The sequence below is a fragment of the Diachasmimorpha longicaudata genome, chromosome 15 (assembly GCF_034640455.1).
Source record: "Diachasmimorpha longicaudata isolate KC_UGA_2023 chromosome 15, iyDiaLong2, whole genome shotgun sequence".
Lineage (NCBI taxonomy): Eukaryota > Metazoa > Arthropoda > Insecta > Hymenoptera > Braconidae > Diachasmimorpha > Diachasmimorpha longicaudata.
The window spans coordinates 2,779,101-2,794,099 of NC_087239.1; the positions used below are offsets into that span (position 1 = coordinate 2,779,101).

The 14,999-nt window shown below is 44.1% G+C and overlaps 2 protein-coding genes across 2 annotated transcripts; both read right to left on the reverse strand.

Annotated features, from left to right (window-relative positions):
- Positions 1-3,791: 3,791 nt before the first annotated feature.
- LOC135169796 (uncharacterized) lies at positions 3,792-5,161 on the reverse strand. The gene is made up of 3 exons (XM_064135094.1): positions 5,137-5,161; positions 3,952-5,087; positions 3,792-3,902 (listed from the first exon to the last, which is right to left on the reverse strand). The coding sequence occupies exons 1-3, from the start codon at positions 5,159-5,161 to the stop codon at positions 3,792-3,794; spliced, it is 1,272 nt and encodes a 423-aa protein (XP_063991164.1).
- LOC135169797 (uncharacterized) lies at positions 5,099-8,089 on the reverse strand. The gene is made up of 3 exons (XM_064135095.1): positions 7,637-8,089; positions 6,599-7,478; positions 5,099-6,528 (listed from the first exon to the last, which is right to left on the reverse strand). The coding sequence occupies exons 1-3, from the start codon at positions 8,087-8,089 to the stop codon at positions 5,249-5,251; spliced, it is 2,613 nt and encodes an 870-aa protein (XP_063991165.1). The 3' UTR covers positions 5,099-5,248.
- Positions 8,090-14,999: the final 6,910 nt, after the last annotated feature.

Below are 14,999 nucleotides of genomic sequence, written 5' to 3' on the forward strand. Positions count from 1 at the left end.
ACAGTGGTCAGTACACCATCAAATATCAACCGGTCAAGACACGTCGTCACGTTTTGGGGATTCCAACGGGGAATTATCGGCAATTCACGGGATAACCAACGGCGTTAGAATCGGGAATTTATATATCGGGAAATTACAGTCCATTTATACCAAAGAAGTTTTAATCACCGGAGTGCATAATTGTGTATTACGTTTTTAAATAAACCCGGCTCATCAACCAACAACCAGTGCATAATTATTAACCTCCCCGGAACTTCCTCACCCACCATCCCATCCGGCCCAATTCATCCCCCGGAACCTCAATTAATTAACAAAAAGTCTCACCGAATGTTAGGTATTTTTGAGCTGGGTACTTCTTGTCGTACTCTGTATTTAGAAATTATTCATATTTTTGTTGAAGAAATTTTTCAAATTCATCCCAGTCCGTTTTGATGGTAATGTAACGTGGTAGATTTTTACAAACATAAAAATGGACCAGTTAACCCGCCCTTTTCCCTTGATAGTCCGAAAACGGAACGAATGCTCGGAAGGGCGCCAGTTGTTCTTTTTCTCGACGGAAACAACAAACCGACAAACGTCATCGAAACGGATGACTCACGACAACGAACCAAAATTGGAACTTAAATATAAACGTAGGAAACTTGAACTAAACGGTACGTTTGTGCCTTTAGCCATTGCGACTACACTTTGTAGTCGCAATGGCTAAAGGCACAAAAATGGAATAAATCCCTAGGCGATAAACGCAGACACAATATTCCATAGGAATACAGGTAAAAAGGCGAAATTTGCAGATAATTCCAAATTAGTTTGGAATACACGGATAATCCGTAATAAAACTTATTTTTGGTATATAAAATAAACCAAAAGCCCAAAGGCACGAAACTCGAAAAAGTCGAGACGGCGATATACGCAAAACCAAATAGGTAGGCGACTAGCGCAAAATATTTTCTAAATTTGCAAATTCGGAATCCAAACGCACGAAATATATAATATCCTCAAGGCCACGAGTATTACGTAACCCTAGCATGACATGGGAAGGCTAATAATTCCCAAACAATAAAAGGCGTAAAACCACAAAAGGCAAAAATGCATAGTTTTGGCGTTATTTAAGCTCTACCGCACAGAGAATAATCTCCATAAATGAAAGCAAACAATAATTATTACCCTGAGATGAGAATTCAGGGCTAGTTATTCTAATTTTTCGTGACCATTATTACACAATGGGAAATACACGGTTGTGGCGTATACGCACTTAGAGACAGTATTAACTGTATTTCGAGAACCGTTGGAATTCGTCTTCGATGGGTCCTCAACGGAGTGTCCGCATAATCAGTTGATCCCTCGGTGACCTCTCGATTTTAACTCCCGCGATAGATTACGATTCTTCACTATTATAACACTTAATCTAATTCATACTGAAGCAGCACGTGTTTGTCCTGTCGAAGCATGCGCAGACACTGTTGCTAAGTGATGGCTTGCCGCACGGCAACAGACGGGAACGTAGCGCTTCATGCGCTATGATAACGCCGTTTTAGCCTACAGCCAGTAATGTCGGATTTCGGCGCGAACAGTTGAAATCTTCGCATGACTCGATTTTCACTGTTCGCGATCGTATTTTCGGGATCCCCGGGGTTAGGAGAAACGTAAACGAATAGTGAAAAACAAAATAATATTCTTGCGATTATACAATATTTTGATCGACTTGATATTAATGATATCTTACACGTAATTCAACCTTTGGCAATTCACGCGAGAGCAACGGTCGTAATTGATCGCGTGACCTTCCACCCAAAACCTAAAACAGACCTATCGTATCCCGTAAATCCACTATTTGAGCGGCGGTATCACAACTACACCTACGCATTTCCACGATGACAAAAAAGGGTTTCAAATACAATAAATCACGTCGCTCGATGATAATATTTTGCCCTAAAAACGCGATAATTTTCTCCGAACCCCATAGCCTAAATACACCAAAAAAGAAAACCGCGAGGCGCGTCAGATATCCGCAAAACTTAATTAAACATAAATCATTAAACACAATTAAGTTCTCTAACCCTTAATTAACCTTAATAAACGCAAAACGCGAAAACGTAGACAAAATAACTATTAGAGTCGAATTTCCCCAAAAGACAATTAAATAAATCCCTTTTCAAATTTTTGCACAACCTTGATTCGACTGGCTCATTCTCTCTGCATACTCACGATCAAAACAATAAAAAGGTAGTTTTTTATTAGATCCCGCGGTGTAACGGTGCATTCAAGTTATATACTGTAAGGGATTCCCTCCCTTTCCTAACTTGAATGTTTTTTTCTTATAGTGGTGCTTTTCCAACTGTACATTAATATGCACGGGGAAATGGTCAAATTCCATTAGCTTGTCTCCTATTTTATAGTTTATTTTTTCTGATATTTCTAGATTGGAAATGATAAGATCAATGTTTGAACGAAATAGAGTACGAACGTCCAGATGTGAGTGAGTATCAGTATTGTCTATGTAAAGGCCTCCAGCTTCTATGGCTTTATAAAATCTAGCTCCATTGGTAGAAGTTTGACGGTAATTGCAGATCGTGGGATGGGCATTAAAATCTCCCATCAACAAAAAATTATTATAGTTGTGCATGTTCGATATTAGCTCGTCCCAGCTTGTTTGCTAGAGCGTGAAACCTCGTAGTCGACAGCATACAAATAGGGGAAGACTGGCCTGGATATTCGTCAATTGCAAGGCACACATTTCTATTCTGTTACCTGAAATTTCTAAAGTTTGATTTTGCATGTATGCTAAGTATTGTCTGATCAGGATGGCTATTCCGCCTCCTAACGAGTTCCTATTTTTCCTATACACGAGAAATTCGGGATATTCAAATTCACATGCAGCAACTGTCAAAGACTCCATGCGAATTTTTAGACAAATGAAAATGTCGGCTTCTTCTAAAAGTTTAGGAATTTTTTCTTTGATTCGCCTTATAGACCTGCCATTTCAAAGAACATTTTTGAGGTCTTTCTTTACGAGCGATGAGTCTTTCTTTACGATGAGACTCACCTGACGCGGCTTGAATCAAGAGCTGTCAGGGCTCCAAGGCATTCCTCTTAAGGAACAGCAAATAGTTACAATAACATTGATTAATTGGGGGCCAGGTAATTTAACGAGAATTAACAACGTTTTCCCAGCAATCTCGGAGAGTGGAGGTTGGAAGACCCAGAGAAAGGTTAAGTCGGTCAAGAGAGAAAAGAGGAAATGAGGTGGGAATAATACAAGAATTAACCACTTCCTTTTAATGTCGACAATTCACGGTACTTATATTTCACCCAATACTCCTCGAAAATGACTCTTTCCACACAATATTACAAAAGATTAATACAAGATGTTTAGTTGAGGAACGTTGATTTGTGGGTGGTCGGGCGTCGGAAAATTGGAATAGGTGAAGTGAGGGTGAGGTGAAGACACAAAGCAATGGGTTGTAAAGCCTTCGCGATTTATTCGTCACCAGTTGTAAAATACTATACAAAATTGTACAAAATTCGTTGAAATTTACCCGTGTGAATTCGTTGATAGTTGAGTTGCAAAAATAACGTTGAGAGTCGTTGAAGGAAGCGAAAAGATCCAAAAGTTGACTGATACGTTGGGTATACGGTGAGTAACTAACTTGGGGGGGGGGTCCCAAGTTCGTTACAGAGGTGGATGACCAGTGACCCGATGAACTCCGGAAGTGTGCGAAATTCATCGATCACTTGTCGTTGAGGTGGGGGGCGTTTTTTCATGTCTACTTTAAACATCCCGCCCGCATTCATCAAGCATGATGAATTCTCTGTTGATGGTAGTCTCTAGTTGTCATCTTGTTGGTCTCCACTTCAAGATTGGAAATGGCCCTGCATAGTCTACTCCAGTATGCAGGAATGGTCTTGAAGGCGTTGTATGGCTCTATTCATCGTTGCGGTGACTTGTAATACTTTGGATAAAGTAGAATATCTGTTGAGGAACTCTGCCAGTGGATGCTGCCTAGGTTCAGCAGCTACTGGGTGAGCTGTTGCTGGTCTCTCTTCAAGAGACACCTCCGTTGGAGAACTGGTTGTATTTTGTGGCCAGGCTGACGGCGGTTTTGCTAGCCAGTCAGGACCTTTCCACCAAAGGTGATGTTCGTTGAGTTGGCTCGGTGAGATGCCACGTGAAGCGCAGTCAGCAGGGTTGTAAATCCCACCAACATGTCTCCATACGGCTGTTGGTAGCGCTTCTTGGATTTTCGTTACTCTATTGTAAACGAATTCCTTCCATCTCGATGGATGGCTGTTGATCCATGCCAAAGCTACAGACGAATCAGACCAGAGGTATGTTTCTGCGTTGACTTCCAATGTTTGTTGTGCCCAGCTCACAATTTTTGTTAGCAGAAGGGCCGCGGTTAGCTCTAGGCGTGGAATCGTCAGCTTTTTCAGTGGTGCAACTCTTGTTTTTGCACACACCAAGCTGATTGTTGGTGTTTCGTTGACTCGTTGAACTCGTAGATAAACGACTGCTCCTATGGCAGCTGTTGATGCGTCGGCAAATCCATATATTTGTACGTTGATGATAGTTGGCGATAGATTTAGCCATCTTGGGATGGAAAGTTGATTTAGTTGCGTGAGTTCCTCCCTGAACTCTTTCCATCTTCGAACGTAGTCGAGTGGAAGTTGGTCATCCCAATTAAGTTTAAGCAGCCATAGTTCTTGGATGAGTATTTTTCCTCGAACAATGACTGGTGCGATGAATCCAAGAGGATCGAAAATTTGAGCTATTTCCGATAGCAGTACCCTCTTGGTGAAGCTCGTTGAGTTGAATGTTCTCGATTTATATTGGAATAAATCTGTTGCTGGATGCCAGCACAATCCGAGCGTTTTGATGACTGCTTCCTCGAATTGCACTGTACCTGCCGGTCCCGTTGACAAGTTGAGTTGATTGAGTATCTCTGGGTGATTGCTGGTCCACTTTTGAAGTGGAAATCCGCCTGCCTGGCAGATTTGTTGGAGTTGCGTTACTATTTCTTTGAATTCTTCCTCAGAGTCCGCTCCACCGTAAATATCGTCGACATAACGGCCTTTAGTTAGCGGTAGCACTGCTGCAGGAAATCGTTGACCTTCATCGTTGACGAGTTGTTGAAGAACTCTCAAAGAGAGCCATGGAGAACATTTCTGTCCATATGTGACCGTTGTTAGTTGATATGTCACAAGTTGTTGATTTTTGTCTATCCAAAGAATGCGTTGAAGATTCCAATCGTCATGGTGTACGTTGATTTGTCGAAACATCTTCACGATGTCGGTGCCGAAGACGATTCGATGTCGTCTTAACCATGTGAGTACATCCATTGCATCCACTTGGAGCTTTCCGCCCGCGTGGAGGATGTCGTTGAGTGAGATACCCGTTGATGTATTGTTGGAGCCGTTGAAGACTACTCGAAGCTTCGTAGTTAGTGAATCTTCTCTCAGAACCCCATGATGTGGCAGGTAGTAATTTGTTGCTGGTTCTGATGTTTGTTGTATACTGTGCTTCGTATTCGTTGATAAAGTCATAGTAGAGTTTGCTGTAGTCAGGATTAGCGCTTAATCTTCGTTTCACCGACTGGAGTTGACGAAGCGCTTTACTTTTCGATTCTCCGAGCGCTGCTGTTGATGTGCGAAGTGGCAATCGCACAATGTAGCGCCCAGACTTGTCTCGTTGATGCGTGCGTTGAAAGTGTTCTTCACACTCTAATTCGTCTGGTGTGAGCTCGTTGGTTGCATTTGTTGAGATTGGTGGTTCTTCCTGGACCCAAAATCTTTGTAGAAGCTCCGTTAATTGTTCGTTTGAAGATCCCCTTACCGCGGATAAGGAAGTCCTCGTTGAATACTTTGTGTTGCATAGTGGACCCGATATTATCCATCCGAATGTTGTTAGTTGGCCAACTAATTGATCATCGTTGGATTTTTTAATCCCGTTGCCGATGATTTTCCCGTAGTTGTCAGCTCCGATAATTACGTTGATAGGTCCAGGTGTTGAGTAGTTCTCATCTGCCAGTTGAAGCTGCTGCAGTGATCCGATTGATGCAGATGAGCATGAGAACGCCGGTAACCGTGAACTTAGCTTTTGTAGGATGTAGGCGTTGATCTCAACTTGTTGAAATGGCTGTTTCGTTGATTGGAGCGTGATTGCCACAATCCCTCTCGTTGAACATGCGTGTTTTCCACCAATTCCGATGAGTTCGATCGTTGAATGTCGTCGTTGTAGTTGAAGTTGATGAACCAGGCTTTCCGAAATAAATGAAAGCTCTGAGCCTTGGTCGATGAGGATTCTTGCGATGGTGTAGAATCCGCTTTTGGAGAATGCCCTGGCTTTAGCCGTAGCCAAGAGCACTAATCGTTGATCCGTTGATTTTTGAGAGAACTTAGTGTCCTCTACGTTGCTCGAATTCCGTTGAGTCGATTCTTCGACTTGACTCAGGGGGGCGTAAATCCTCTTGTTAGCCGTTGAATCTGTTGAATTCTCCTTGGATTTAGTTGATTGAGTTGATGTTGAACGACCTGTTGAGAACGAGTGAGGATCAATGATCTGAGTGATGAATGAAAATTATAATAAATCAAACACTCAAACCTGATTCCTCCCTCGTTGATTGTTGCTCTGGACCGCTGTTGATTGTTGATGTCGATGGTCTCTCTCTGTCTGTTGGATCCATGTGCAACAACGTGTGATGCCTGTGGTGACATTTCATGCAAGATTTAGTGCACTTGCATTTTGACACCAGGTGTGTACCGAAGCAGTTGTAGCATAGCCGTGTTGTTGAGAGAAGCTCCAGTTTTTTCTGCGTTGGGAGGTTGAGGAATACTGGACACTTTCCAATGAAGTGCTTGGCTTTACAGTACCCACAGCAATCAGCAGGCGTAATATGCTGAGGTTCCTTTCGTTGAATTGTTGCTTCGGCGGCATGATAAGCACGTGCTCTAGTTGGTGATTTTCCACGTTGAGGTTTTTCTTTAGGCCGTTGAGGGATCGTTGAGTCGTGTTGATCATCTGGAGTCATGCCTCTTGCTGTTGACTCCAGGAAGTTGACGAGCTCCTGCAGAGGTACGAAATTTGTTGACGTTCCCAACTTCTGTTCCCATGTGGTGCGTGTGTCAGCCTCCATGGAACGTTTGAGCAAGTGAAATACAAATTGCTCGCCCAAATCTTCTTTGGGAATCCCGGCGGTGCTTATCAGCTGATCCACCGTCTCACGAGCAATATGAGCGTTGTCGATTATAGCCTTGGCATCTCCCTTAGCCATTGGTCGCAAGTTGAGCACCCTATTGAATAAGTGTCCGGCGATGAGACGTGGATTTTCGTAATGTCGTTGAAGTTTGTCCCATGCCTTCTCGTAGTTGACGTCCGTAGCAGTAAAGGATGAGATGAGCTCAGCTGGAGGTCCCTTAAGAGCCTCCTTCAGCCTCACCAGCTTTTCCGCAGGCGACACGTCTGGCTTTCTTCCAACCAGATTCTGGAAAAGATCAGAAAATTCTTTCCATTGAGAAAATCTATTGGTTGACTATTGGTTGTTCTCCCAGCAGATAATTTCTCCTTAGTTGATATTTGCCCTTTGAGTTTCCAAATCCTCTTCAGCGTCTGACGTTTCAATTCTCCTGTTTTGAGAAATACTTTTCCCGTCATATAACTGTGATCTGCAGGTAGTGTTGCAATCAGTGCCTCCGATCGATCAGCAAATTCGATCCAGGCGTCCTTTAAATACTCCTCTTGGCCGTTGAGTTCTTCCAGCGTTGTATCTGAGGCTCTTAATTCACTCAGTTCTTCGTTGATTGCGCTGAATTCTCTAATTCTGTCCTGTAGAAACTCTAATTGGTTGTTTGTTCCTGTTGAGAGCTGCGTTGGTGTGCTTATGGTTGATGGCATCGAATCAATTTCTGATTTCCTCGTTTTAATTGTTGAGGGGTTGATTAGAGGAAGAGTTTCCACAGCATTTGCCCAGTCTTCATGCTCCTGTGATTTTGAAGCTTGCGTTTCTGGAGCGTTGATGATGATTGGAGGTACCGGGTTGACCTCGACGTTGACTTCAATATGTTCAGTTGACTCGTACTCTCCATCATCTGCCATGTTGGTAACTGATATAACTACTTTACCGACCGTTGAGTACTATCGACCGTTGAGTTGGCGTTGAGTTGAGTGCGACCTCACTCGTTGAGTACAGTCCCAATAAGTTGGGAACTACTGACGACGTTGAGCGAAGTGGGCCGAGCACTCCCGAATGGTCACACGCGCGGTCAGAGAAATTTGAGACCCGATGGAATGTAAACAAAGTCAATACAAAGGGTCGAGGGCAATAAATTCTTATTGTTCTCACGTTGGGTTTGTCGTTGGAATGTTGTTGGGATTATCGTTGGAATGTTCTAGAATATTCCACGGGTCGTTGATTTTACTATAGGACTTGGCGTCCTTTTGAGTTTTTCGTTGAATTTTCACTACACTTTCACAATTTTCACTGTTTTTTCGCGCACCATCCGGCTCGAAGGACCAATGTTTAGTTGAGGAACATTGATTTGTGGGTGGTCGGGCGTCGGAAAATTGGCATAGGTGAAGTGAGGGTGAGGTGAAGACACAAAGCAATGGGTTGTAAAGCCTTCGCGATTTATTCGTCACCAGTTGTAAAATACTATACAAAATTGTACAAAATTCGTTGAAATTAACCCGTGTGAATTCGTTGATAGTTGAGTTGCAAAAATAACGTTGAGAGTCGTTGAAGGAAGCGAAAAGATCCAAAAGTTGACTGATACGTTGTGTATACGGTGAGTAACTAACTTGGGGGGGGTCCCAAGTTCGTTACAGAGGCGGATGACCAGTGACCCGATGAACTCCGGAAGTGTCCGAAATTCATCGATCACTTGTCGTTGAGGTGGGGGGCGTTTTTTCATGTCTACTTTAAACACAAGACAATAAAATGAATAATCTCAGAGACACAATTAATAACTAATAGCGCACGTATGTACCAGCGGGACAAGAGTGATATGAACGTTGCTGAGTAACCTGTTTCGTAGTAATGGGTCAATAATTCGGCGCATGCGCCCTTGGTGATGACTAGATTCCCCGGTGTTCGACATAAGGATGGGTTATCTAGATATTACGGAAACTTAGCCTACGGCAGCTTGATGGGATTTCCGAGGGTATAAAAATTTCTCCGATGCGAAGGGAAAATCATATCTCCTGTTACAACGATGAGCGATGAGTCTTTCTGTCTGCTCCTAATTGATCGGTTGACTAAGGATTGAGACGAGGCAGAGATTTTTCGCCCTTCCCCCACCCCCTAAAAATATGCCACTGTACGGCAAATTAGGTTTTCTTTTGCTGCCGTTGGCGCCTACATTAGCAGGTAGATTCCTCCGCCTCCCCCCTAACCCTTCACACCAGCACTCACAGTGCGATATTGTTACCCCCCTCCCGGATATCAAGAAGAGACGAGCCCACGTGCAGCCCGCCATTCGATTACTGGGTCATGGATCCCCCCTCCATCAAGAGGATCCCAGAGGACGTGGTGACGAGTGCGTCTGACGACACATCGCATTGGGACAGCCATTGAGGACGTCAAAGTTGAAGTGCAAATAAAATAGATGATTTAAGTGAAAATACAAGCCAAGAGAACAGTGCTAACGGAAAGTTAAGAAGTGGACCTGAGAGAGCGAAAAGTTAAGAAGAGGAAATTGAGGAAGAGAGGAAGAAGAAGGAGATAAGAGGAAGTCGAGAAAAGAGCAGAAGAAACCAAGAGGAGAAAATTGGTGGAGGGAGCTGCAGACATCGGCCATTATACCCTCATCATCCTATAATACCCCGTGGGATCATCCGAACGTTGGAGAATTCCCCCTGATACTGTGAGAGCCCCCTTTTTATTCTCTTCCCGCCCCAAATCGCTATTCAAAAACATTAACCCCGAATACCCCAGAATATAACCTCCCACCAACGGTAAGCCTTTTATTCATAATTAACTCCCCTTGATTAATTCCCCTAACTTCTTCTCTGATATTTTAACATATAAAATAAGAATCTCCCTCTTTTTATTTTATATAAAATGCAACGTTTGTCGCAGAGGCGGTTGGCCTTACCCGCCCTCCCTCGAAATGATTGAAACAAGGCCTGAAATTATTGTTAAAAAAGGGGAATTGTAAAAGGAAACGGATCCGAATTGAATGATGACTTATAATTAAAAATCTAAACTAATATCTATTATTTTTTGTCCCTATAAAAGATAACTTGTTTTGCAGGCCTTCATTTACGAAATTACAATAGTGAAGGGAAAAAACTCGTAAATTATTGGTAACTCGGCAGAGAGGAATCAATTGTTAACCAATTCCTCATGGCCAAGGTCACAGCGTATTGTTTTATTGTTTGTCTACCTTTTTCTTTTTCTGGGTTGACTTTTTGAGTTTGTTTACCAATACGTGTTTGTGGTACAGGGAAAGACTGGGTGCTTATTCCGCTTTCAGGACTAGTATTTTCATCGACGATAGTTAATATCAAAGGGGGCGGAACCGGTAATTTTTTCTCCAAATCTATTATTGCTTCATCGATCGTGTTTTTTTTTCCATTAATTACTACCTGCTTCTAACAATTTTTCGCAATGTCCCTCTCCATGGCAGAGGAAGCATGAAATTTTCTGTGAGGAAGAGTAAACGTAATATTGCGATCCTTCATATTTAATGGGGACCACATTCGGAACGTTTCCAACATCATTTGGTTCAATACATCATAGTCTTCGAAAGCTACTGCTGTGTGACAAAATTGAATCAGAGGAGCTGGCTCTTAGTTCAGTCATCATGGAAGTTCGTCGTATTGATGCCTTAATTAGGTCCTCTTCTAAGACGTCATTAAAAATTTCCGGCCTGGCATTACAGATACTAATTTTTTGACTTTCGGAAACAGGTGGTCTGATGCGAATAACTTTCACTTTGATTTCAATTGTATCGCAAGTGTTGAGTAAATCTGTGACTTGTTGTCTGCTTTGTGAATTGCAACACACTCTATTGTTGAAAATTCTTGAGATATAACGCATTTTCTTTTCATCTACTAATATGCCTTTTAAGGCACACATGTAGTCTTAGATCGGAGATTCCTGTACATCATCATGTAGGCTTCGATTTGAGATTCCGGTAAATAATCCATAGCAATTGCGTCGTCTTTTGTTCGTTCGGTGTTTGTAATACCAGAGTATGTCTGAGCTTTTCTGCAACTTTGGGCATTTTAGTACCTCGGTGGTGTGGGCCATGTTATCCGCCGTAGAATTGTTGCCTCCAAGAATTCACGGATTACGCCACTTGAACCCTCGCGAGGGTTTTGGCTTGTTTTTTTTTAACCAGGGATGAACTGCGTTCGCTTGCCCCGTTGATAAATGTTCTAGCTGGAGTAAAGACTCCTGGCTTAAGTACCAATAAACCGGTATACTATTCATCCAAACTTCTCTGTGTACAATCATGTCTGTTCACTTCAAAGGCTCAAACGAGACTGCTCCGATTACTGTCGTCGTTGAATTCCGTCGAATTGTTGTGCAGAAAAATTGTATTTTTCTATTACGCTCGGTCCCCCTCGAATATGACAGGGAAGGGGTATCATGGCGGTGCCATATTACAATTGAATCGAAATGCAAATATCGCAACTGCAGAATATTTTCTGCATTCACAAACACAATTAATCAAGTTTTCCTTTGTCTTTAACAGATTGTTAATTATTCATTATTTCATTCACACATCATCATTCATTCATTTCATCGTTCATCGTTCATTTGCCATTGCCATCATCAGCACTTACGTTTTTAATTAGAAATCCTGATCAGAATCCATAATTCTCTTGTGTTGTGGAAAATACGACCTGTCAGCTACTAAATCTCACCCCTAACGCGCTCTATATACGAGACGAGGGGGACGGGTGAGTCATCGACTCAGTGCGTCCCCAGGTGGCGAATAAGGGAAACGCCAGAGAATGAATGGTACCACGGGGACGGAGACAGGAGGCTGTGTAACCGCACATAAATCTTGGATCCTGGGGCCCACTTCGGAACCAGGCTAGCGATAGCTATAAGGACGACCTATGGGAGTAAGGACCCGTCAAGAAAACCCAACCCATCGCCGCGGACCAGACTCTCCAAGCCAAGGTAGAAGTTATTGTGCCGAGGGCTGAATGGCACTGGGGAACAGTGCCTCTGACAATCCCCTTGGAGAATGAGGCAGCACTCCATTGTATTTATACTTACCCCGTATTCAGGCTCTGCGGGGGTGGACCTTTGTTTCGTAGGAGACTCATGGGACATTTATGAAGCCCAATATTAATGTAAATTTTAACGCCGGTGACGGTGCTCTCCCTGAGGGAACGGCAGAGGCATTAAGCGTAAGAGAGGAGATGGTCGACGCTGGGCCCCCAGACGGGGAACAAGCGATCATGGAAGTGGAGGAGGAGCCAACCATGGTAGGGCTCGCCGTCGCTGACCCCATCCAAGGGAGGAGGAGGAAAGGTTGGACGAGCGCGGAGAAGAGTAGGGCCCGCCAGGCTAGGCGCCTCACGTATCCTATTGAATAAGGAAGCGCTCCCTAGGTTGACCAGGGTGACGCCTTTTTTTCGGGGACACACGTGGCAGCAGTAGTGGCCCTGGAGAGACTAGGAAAGGAGAAGCAGATCTTCACCGCTGGGAAGTGGAGTGTCTGGGACAGCAGAAGCGGAGACGGGGAGCTGAGTTGGGAGTGGACCCGAAGTCCCTGGAGGTCCTGAAGGGTTTGGAAAAGGCCCCCTTCTATTGCCTCGGCCGGACTCCTTTCTACGAGATCCAGCGGAGAGCGGGAAGAGGAGCACTTCGGGCCCATCGGCACCCCGGGAACGCAGGCCCTGACCAAAGTGGGTCAAGGGCCGCAGCAGAAAAGAAGAAGGGGAAGGGAGCGCCAACCAAAACAGACGGTCCGGAGGGAGGCCTCCAGACTGCTCACTCTTACAGAGGGACTCCCTTGCCGTCGCGCGGCCTCCGCAGCGCGGACGCGCAAGGGGACGCAGGGCAAGGCCTCTTCTGGTAAGGGGGGGCTCGGCGGGAACCGGGACGGTGTCTCAAGGGGCCCTCCACTGGACCCTGCCGGATTCGTCTCGCCAGGGGCAGGTAGGGGGTCAACAGGTGACCCTGCCTAAAGGCACTCCAATGGCCCGGCTGGCGAGGCACGGAGGAGCAGAGGACGCGTTGCGGGGAGACGGCTTAGTCTCACCGATAGTCCCATCTCCCCAGATTAACTTTCATCACTGTAAGTCTGCGAATGCCCTGCTGAGTCGCAGTGTTGTGGTGGAGCACACAGATGTATGCCTTATACAGGAACCCTGGTATCACGGGGGCTCTGTTGAAGGCGTATCTGGAGGCTACGAGGAGCTATTCTATGCCCACTGGATCTTCCAGCGGATGTTGAGAGAATGGCAGAAGTACTGGGTGACCTACTCACCGAAGCCTGCTAAGATTTTATGCAGCACAGGAAACATTACCGTCGCGCGAATCCGTGGTGGACCGAGGAGCTGACCAGCAAACGCAAGTTGGTCAGTCGTGTCCGAAACGGCTCCCGAAGGGGGACTAACCCTGACACGCGTAGAATTAAGCAGAACAGGTATCGGGCAGTCCTACGGTCCTATACTAGGCTACTTAGGACGTGCAACGAAAATAGCTGGAGGGGATCCATTACAACAGAAAGCAACGCGAATCCCTGGGGCTTTTATTATAAATACGCGGCGGATAAATTGCGTGTAGGCACGGTAGTCAACACACTTAGAACCGCGAATACCACGACACTCACAATGCATCAGACTGCTGAGGTACTGTTGGTCACACGCGTACCCGACGATGACCCCAACGAAGACACACCCGAACAGACAGACATCCGCGAACGCGCGAGGAACCTAAGGGTTCAGACAGGTGACGCACCAGACGTGACGGACAATCAACATAAGGGTTTCGTAAATACCCTTGAGTATGACAAAGCCCCAGGATGCGATTTAGTAGAAGTTAGGGTCTTGAAAACCGCCGTAATGAAGATGCCTAACATCTTCACTAGAATTTTCAACGCCTGCCTTACGGATGGCATTTTCCGCACAGTTTGGAAAGTTGGCGCCCTTCGTGCACTCCTCAAAGCAGTTCACGAGGATGTATCCGACCCTAAATCGTACCGCCCGATTTGCCTCTTGTCGGTTGTCGGAAAATTCTGCGAGAAGGTCCTTCACGGGATCCTGACAGCGAAATAGCAGTATCCTATTAGCCGCAAAAAAACGATTTTTGAACAAAAAAACTTATAGAATCGTTTGTACTTCGTTAGCAGGTGATTGTACCTTCGCTTTTAACGTTTAAGAGTTGATTATTCTTCTTTAATTCATTAATCAAAATAATGCGTGAAGTTAGCCGACGAAATTTTGAAAAATCAATTATTTTGAGTTTTTTTTTTTCATTCGATTGTAAATCGTTTGTACAATCCGCCTCTATAATTATTATCGTTTAAGAGTCCATATTTTTTTATGAATCATATATTTTTATCAATACCATTTGACATAGGCTCCCCCTCGCCCCTTGAACTATATTAGCTGAGAAAGGTTAGAAAAATAGAGTATCTCGATTTTCTTCTTACTATTAATGGCAAATCGTTTGTAGAATGTATATATCAGTTTTTTATCGTTTAAGAGCGAATTTTCTCCTCATTTCAAAAAAACCTTTCAAGGGAACGTGCATGCGGCCCAGATTTGAGAAATAAATGTATTAGTAAATAGTTTAACGTCTATGCAATACTCTCCAATGAAAAATGCATTCTAATTCATTGCAGTTTTTTTTTAACAATCAATCGAAAATTGCATAATTTTGAACCCCGTTTTAACGCTCGTGACTCCGGGTTCTTATCGCAGTCGCTAGATGACAGCACTGATGTTTTTCTAAACGTCAGCCGGTGTCAACATACAGCAGAGCTTATCTTATTAAATATAAATAAATAGCAGTTCAGGATTAAATAGCTCATTGCTA